This window comes from Grammomys surdaster, unplaced genomic scaffold (assembly GCF_004785775.1).
Source record: "Grammomys surdaster isolate TR1022 unplaced genomic scaffold, NIH_TR_1.0 234978, whole genome shotgun sequence".
NCBI lineage: Eukaryota > Metazoa > Chordata > Mammalia > Rodentia > Muridae > Grammomys > Grammomys surdaster.
Window position 1 is genome coordinate 1 of NW_021624624.1, and position 7,653 is coordinate 7,653.

General features: G+C 49.8%; 1 protein-coding gene across 1 annotated transcript; it reads right to left on the minus strand.

The window, feature by feature from the left end:
• Positions 1-291: 291 nt before the first annotated feature.
• Positions 292-6,791, minus strand: LOC114616043 (apolipoprotein L6-like). The gene is made up of 4 exons (XM_028761587.1): positions 6,702-6,791; positions 6,101-6,202; positions 4,520-4,620; positions 292-1,955 (listed from the first exon to the last, which is right to left on the minus strand). The coding sequence occupies exons 3-4, from the start codon at positions 4,591-4,593 to the stop codon at positions 1,031-1,033; spliced, it is 999 nt and encodes a 332-aa protein (XP_028617420.1). The 5' UTR covers positions 4,594-4,620; positions 6,101-6,202; positions 6,702-6,791; the 3' UTR covers positions 292-1,030.
• Between the last annotated feature and the right edge of the window lie 862 nt (positions 6,792-7,653).

Consider the following 7,653-nt stretch of genomic DNA (forward strand, 5'->3'; position numbering starts at 1 on the left):
GAAAAAAAAATCCCTCTATCAGATCACCTATAGGCAAGTCTGTAGGGTGTTTTCTTGATTAGTGACTGATGTGGGAGGGTCTGGTTTACTGTGGGTGGGGCCATTCCTGGGAGGTGGTCCTGGGTAGCATAAGAAAGCAAGGGAGACAGCCATGGAGTGGGAGCAAGCCAGGAAGCACCGTTCCTCCTTGGTTTCTGCTTGAGTTCCTGCATGCAGGTTCCTCCCCTGAACTCCTGTTGTTGTGCCTGGAAAGGAGGTGTTCGTGAGCCCCAAAAGACCACCAAGGAGCCGTTTCTGAAGTAATGCCATTAGTGTCTCTTTATTACAAGCTCGGGCCTGGGCTCTCCTCCAACCCAACCCTGACACAGCAAGACAGGAAAGGAAGGTGGAGTAGCCTTGAACCCTCATCAGGACAAGTTCTTATAGGAAAACAGGAGCCAAGTGAGGGGGTGAGAGAGGGGGGTCCAGTCTGGCAAGCATCTAATAGAATGACTGTAAGCCGACAGGTGGGTGCTCTGAAGCAAGACTGTTTACAATCACGAACAGTCTGAAAGTACATCTGAGACAATCAGACTAATCTTTGATTAACTGTTGTTAGGAAGTAGCTAAGGAGTAACTCTGGCCAAGGCAAGCCGTGGGGTCCATCCTGGTATGTGGGCACAGCTTGGGTTCTGCAGCAGGTCATTCTCCGGCCTTATTTATTTGTGTTTTTCTTTAAGATGGAGGCTAGTCCCAAAGTGGAGTAGGATTGGGTTTTCACTGCCATGGCTTCCCTCAGTGGACTGTGACTTAGGATGTGTAAACCAAATAAACCCTTTGATCATGGTCTTTATCACAGCTTGGAAAGGTGGTGAGAGACATCTCTGCAGACTTCACAACATAACATCTACATGGCTCTACATATCCCATGTTATGCCTACAGGCAGTGCTGGCGCACGCCTTTAATCCCAGCACTTAGGAGGCAGAAACAGGCGGATTTCTGAGTTCGAGGGCAGCCTGGCCTACAGAGTGAGTTCCAGGACCAACAGGGCTACACAAAGAAACCCTGTCTGGAAAAAACAAAAACAAAACAAAAAACAAAAACACAAACAAACAAACAAAAAAATCCAGCCTTCACCTTCAGCTTTTTATAGCGATGGGTGAGTTCTGCTAACACCAATTCCCGTTTCCCAGCTCGTGCTCTTAACTCTTTTGCGAGCTCCGTTGGGGTTTCAGACTTCAGATCCTTCCAGTCCTCCCAGAGAGTATATATGTCCTGGCCAAGGGACAAGGCAGCAGTTGCACTCTTGAACATCAGAGCACTTTTGGTCATTGCCAGGGCTGTGCCCCCAAAAGCCTTTTGCACCTGCCTGTTGCTTCGAGTTGATAGTTGGCCAGTAGTCATGAGCTTCTTGGCAGCTGAGGTGACGTGAGGTTGTGTTCTGGTTACCCGGAGGGCTCGGAGGTGCTTTTTGATGTTATCCCAGGCACTCCCACATTTTTGGACAAGCTCACCAGTGGCTGTGACATAGGTGGTCTTCTCTCCCTTGACCTCCTCAAGCTCCTGGTCACTGCTAGGCATGATGCTGTTGGCCTGAGCTAGGGCTCTTTTATTTCGAGAGTTTTCCCTCACATTGGTCACGATGTTGGTGACCCCGGCAACTGTCCCCAAACCATTGCCAACAGCAGTGAGTACCAGGCTTGCCCCTGCCGTTGTTGGAGCCAAGGCCAAACCCAGGAGACTCAGGGCTCCAGAGATGACTGATGCAGAGTTAGTCACCACTTTGGTCTTGGTAGCTTTTTGGTGGCTTTTGTCAATGTGGTCTGCGATGGCATAGAGCGTTCTAATGCGCTTCTTCTCTTCCTTTTCCCAGCTCGGGAACTGTTTTAGAAACTTCCAGTCTTCATTTGTCAGAGCATCATCTTCAACTTCCCCTTCTTCCTTGTCAGTGAAATCCAGACTTCCATCCTTGTCCCTGTGGGTGAGGGAAACAAACACTTGACTTCAGTGTCCCAGGGGAAAGATCCAAATGCTTATCCAGCTCATGTGGCCTCCAGGGGGGCTTCGCTCCTAACTCTGAACCCTTTCCACATCTTCCTAAAAAGCCCCTGAGCTCAATCAACTTTTGCAGGAAGCAACTGGTGTAATAAGGAGAGGAAGTCACAGAAGAGGAACAACTGGGCAGAACTCGGGGAGTGACCTCCGCCCTCCTCAGAGACATGAAGCAGGCAGAATGGTCCTGAGCGACATTTCCAGCCCTGCTCGGAGGAACTAGAGCTCTGTTCCTGAAGAAGGGCAGGAGGGAATGCCACTGTCCTGACCAAGAAAAGGACATGGGGACAGAGAGGGAGCGAAGGGTCCTGAGGAAAGGAGAAGGATGAGGTGGGGAAGCCAGGTATTGAGCACAGGAGGGAAGGAGAAGAGGAGGGGGAGGAAGAGGAGGGAGAGGATGAAGAAGGGGAAGAGGGGGAGGAAGAGGAGGAGGAAGAGAAAGAAAAGAAGAAAAAGGAGGAAGAGGAAGAAAAGGAGGAAGAAGAAGAGAAGGAGGAGGAAGAAGAGGAGGAGAAGGAAAAGGAGAACAGATTCCTGTCATGGAGCATGGACCTCGATACCCGACTAAGAGGACCTTAAGGAACACTGGACATGCTGCTGATACACCTGTTCAGGAGCAGACTCAAAAGCCTTCCATTCTCAATTATGAGAATTGCTGGGGTTCATTAATCTGCTTGACCTTACCAGTTTTCCTGTCTGGTGACACAGTTGCACTTGTCCCATATGGGACTCCTTATGAGAGCAGAGAAGGCTGGTGATAACATAGAGCCCCATAAATTCAGAGCTGGGAAAAGCCAGAGGAGAAACCCAGTGCCTAAAAAAAAAAAGGGATCTCACAGAGGCTCCCGGCTAGGTCAGGATGTGGGTAGGTCAGGATGTGGCAGAGCCTAAGTCTCCCATTGAGGCTGTGTCTACAATGATGATTTGAAAAAGGAAGTGGGTCCTTGTGCGAGAAGGTGTAACCATCTTGAACCTGACTACATGGCACACCTCCTGAGGTGGTTGACATGGATCACGTGACATGGATCACATGACATGGATCTACCATTACAGCGTGCATGCTGCATGGCTATGATGTCTCCTTTTGACATGGCTTTAGGCAGTGGAAGCTGTGTCCTGCTGTGTCCAGAACCCTCTGTGTTGGGTAGTCCTGTCCCCAGCATAGAATAAGCCCCTACTTCAGGTCTTTTTCAGGAATTTTTCAGGAGAAATTCCACCTCCCTTGTTGCCCTCCCTTAAGCTGCAGCAGGATACTGGGGTCCAGCTGTGGACTAATGTGTGACATCTATCATGTGCCCTGCTAATTAAGGTTGAAGCCTACCATTGTCCAGATAGCCTTCCAAGCTCCTTGCAAAATGGAGGACTCCCTTTACCAGCAGGGCTTCCCCTTCTCTGACCTTGTCTGGGAAGTTCAAACTCCACCACCGCCACCACATGCCTCTATCTGTAGAACGTCAGGTGGCCTTAGCTAGATTACAGGTTCAACTTCCTTTCTCCCGATAAGAACCTGACCATCTAGCACCTGAGATTCTGGAATGCTTCCCCATGCTAATGAGGTATCTCAGTACCTTGCACCTTCAACCAGTGATCTTTGCCCATCCTGGATATTCTGACCTCTGTCCCCAAAACTATATAAGTCTTGAATTACCCCAAGTAAAGTTGATCTGCCTCTTCATAGCTGGTCCCAGTGTGATTTCCGTAAGTAGTCACAGGGTTTCCGACCCCCTCCCTGTTGTTTCCCTTCCCTCCCACCCCCCATCCATGGTCTCTGCTCCATTTGTCCTTGTCTTTGGAGACCAACTGTACATTTGACTAAATGTTTACATAACTCTCCAAAATATTATAGTCAGCCTCATGGAGTATTTTCTCCCCAGGGAAAAATATTTCCTCAGCATAATGGAGATTTTGAGAGGATGAATCCCTCTTCCCACACAGTGACCCTGGAGTGGTGTGGTGGTTTGAATGAGAATGGCCCCCACAGGTTCATGTATTTGAATACTTAATTATTAGGGAGTGGAACTGTTTGAAAGGATCAGAAGCATTAAGGGGTGTGGCTTTGTTGTAGTGGGTGTGGCCTTGTTAAGGAAGTGTGTCACTGGGGGTGGGCTCTGAGGTTTCAAAGGTTCTCTCCAGGCCTCTCTCTCTCCCAGTCTCTCTCTCTCTCTCTGTCTCTTTCTCTCTCTCTCTCTCTGTCTCTCTCTCTCTCTCTCTCTGCCTGCTTGTGGATCAGGGTATAAAGCTCTCGGCTACTACTCCAGTGCCATGGGTGCTGCCAGGCTCCCCACCATGATGGTAATGGACTAACCTCTAAAACTGTAAGCAAGCCCCAATTAAATGCTTTCCTTTTTAAGAGTTGCCTTGGTTGTGGTGTCTCTTCACAACAATAGAACAGTGGCCAGGACAAGTGGTTATTCCTAATCAAGAGAACATATGCTGCTTTCGATACAACCAGCCCCTCCTTCCCAAGAAACCCACCCCATGGGTTACCTTTGCAACTCAACATCAGCCTCATATTCCTCCCCTGTCTGATGGCTCAGCATTCGTGTTTGCACCAAAGCCATGTTCTTATGAGGCAGATTGTCTTCTAACTGGAATATAGAAAGCAAATCTGTTGCTAATATCATAAAACATTATAAAATTCAAGTAGAAAAGGATTTTAGACTATGCAGAATTGAAATCATACCAAGCCATGGTTTATACTAACCATAATATCTGCAAACTATTGCTTTTTAATTAATGAATAGCCTATGTGCAGCAAGCACACCCAAGGGAACACCTAGCACAATGTAGGAACTGGTTCTCCCCTTCCACCATGTGGGTTCTAGGGATCAAAGTCAGACCGGCAAGATGGTGGCAGACACATTCACCTGCTGAACTATCTTGCCAGCCTCAGGATCTTTCCCTGTTGTGTCAAGAACTACAACCAGTGACTTCCGTGTTCTCGGTATAACTAACTAGGACCCTCGGCATTTCCCATGGGACAGCGCTATAGAGATCATGGTGATCACGGGTGCTCATGGGAAAGTCCTTTCAACCATGGGGCTCTGTAATGAGGTGACTGTGGGAAAGTCCCTTGGGGTCGGGGAGGGGTGGCCAGAACAACCAACTATTTATTAGGCTTCCAGAAGGGAAGAGGGCTGGAGATTGGCTCAGCCAATGGCTTTGTTGTTCATGTGCAAAACCAAAAGGACTCAGGAGAGTCAGGAAATCCCAGGAGCACAGGAACTCTGTGTCAGCCACCTTTGTCACTGTCAGAGACCAGATATCAGATCCAAGGTCTCCAGAGCCCTTGTTTGCAAGGATATTAGGGACATGATGGCCTTGGGTGTGAGGGCCAGTGTGGGGATGATGATTTTCAGGTTGTGAAGAGGAAGCAAAAAGACTCTCAGGAAGAATAGCATTGCTATCCTTGGAGTGAATGGGTGACAGCTTGTACCAGGTTCTTGGAACCCTTAGACTCCCCCTGTGCACATCGGGGTATAAGAGTCAAGAGCAATATAGAGCCCAAGATGTGAACAACTGTGCTGCTGACCCCTGCACTGTTCCAAAGGCTGCCGGGTGCTCATATGTTGGGGGGCAAGATGGAGGCTGGCTGCCGGTTGAGCTCAAGCCGCCATTAGCCATTCCACTGATGGGATGTAGGCAAGGGATGAGTGAGTGTCCAGCCGGAGACTGGAGGGAGCAGCTCAAGCTGCAAACCAGGTGAGAAAGGCAGAGAGGACAAGTAGAAACTGAGCCACACAGTGTCACCACTCGGGAGAAGAAGGCAGAGATGAGAAGTTTGGCTGAGGAGAATGTTCGAGAATGCTCGGCAGGCCTTTGTGCTCTCACTGCACACACCGGAACACCATTACCATTCCCCCAGCCCCACCTCCACCCCCACGCCACCCCCACCACGCACACACTGTTGGGAGAGACCCAGGCCACTCACATTCTAGCAAGCTCTCTGACACAGAGGCCACCCCACCCCACCCCTCTGGGTATTTTTCGGTGTCCAGCCTGATTATTCCACCTTTGACCCATAGCGGCCTTCCTCTGCCAAGAGCCAGCTGGAAGACCGGAATGTACCTTGGCAGATTCTGCTGTGGTGATGTCTGAAAAGATTGCCCTGCTCTCCTCCAAGGTCCAAGTGACTAAAGTGGTTAGCAGGACGTGCTCCGTCTGTCCTCCCTACAGAAGACAGACAATCTCAGTAGTGTAGGCACAGTACAGAGAGGCAGACCCAGGGGCCTTTTAATTCCACAGAATCTAGCTGGCTGTTGGAAGTATTTCTGTCCGGAGAACAGCTAGCTAGTGAATTCCTTGCTAAGGATCCACCATCTCTGGACTTTTCATAATTATACCCAGGATAAAAAAAAACAAACCAAAGAAGAGAACTTGGGTAGATTAGAAGGTAGTTCCCCCACCCCATCCCCACTGGCACATCTGAGCCAGTGAGAGTCCCAGTGGGTTGTCATATGTACGGAACTGAACCTGAGACCCTGCCCGACTGCCTAGTTCCTAGCTGCTTGAGCTTAGAACCCTGGTAGCCCCGTTAGCTATTTTTCCTCAGGTAGTGACTAGCTTCTTGTTCCCCTGGTCTCCTTGTCCATTGGGGTCCCAGAAGCAGCCCTCCCCTCCTCTGCCTGCTGTCTCTCAGAGAGAAGATGACCCCAGGCTCAGCCCTTACCTCTCTAGGAGCCCTCCAATCAGTCCAGCGGGTGCTGTGACCAGGGTATGGGCAGAGCAGGAACAGAAGCAAAGGAAGATTTTATTCACTAATTGGGCCAAAGGTTGGAGCGTGGTGGCTCTTGGAGGCGGGAACAGAATTATGAAACCGGTTTACCTTAACCTATAAAGCATGCCCTAAAACTGCAGCCTCTAGGTCAATTTCCTGGAATAGGGGCCTTGCTGAGAAGTATCTTGTTCTGATGTTTCACTTTCTTATCTTCCTCTACACACACTGGGCCATGAAGTTGCTCAGGGTAAGAACGCTTGCCAGGCCCAGAATTCTACCCCCCAGTCCTGCCAATGAACCCCTCCATCTCTCCTTTCCAGCTCTGTGACAGGCTCCACCCTAAGTGGTCACTGCTGAGCCCAGACCTGGAAGACCACAGGCATCTATGCTTGCAGGACTGTGAATCAGTTAAGTTCCTACCCAGTCCCCTTCCATACTGCAGAGCCCACGGGTGTGGCTAGGGGGTACTGCCTACCTGCCCCTAAGGTGGAGACAAATACCTAGGTGTGCTCATGGTACCCCTAAGCCCAAGGCACTTGTGTGCCAACATACTCTACCTGCTGTGGTGAGGGTGGGCAGCTCTGGGGACTACAGAGAGCAGGGTGGGGAGGTTCAGATCTGAAAGCAAATGAGGGATTACCAAAGATTAGAGATAAGGGGCTCAACTCTATCTACAGTGCACTAGGAGGAAGGGTCCCCGGGAAGTGTAAGGACAGCAGTGGATAGACAGCACCTGGACAGCCTGAGGAGAAAGAACACAGGAAGTCTTGTGTGGTTGGGCCACAGTTCCAAACCTCCTGTGAGAGTTCTTCCCTAGCCTTTCCTTCTCCGACTGTGTATGGTTTGGTTTGGTTTGCTTTGGTTTGGTTTGGTTTGGTTTGGTTTGGTTTGGTTTGGTTTGGTT

What these genes read in the sequence shown, in the direction of transcription:
- LOC114616043 (XM_028761587.1), bottom strand. Translation starts at nt 4,593, where the DNA reads ATGGCTTTGGTGCAAACACGAATGCTGAGCCATCAGACAGGGGAGGAA. An exon ending in GCTGATGTTGAGTTGCAAAG is followed by an intron (nt 1,956 to 4,519) that starts GTAACCCATGGG and finishes CCTCACCCACAG; the next exon opens with GGACAAGGATGGAAGTCTGG.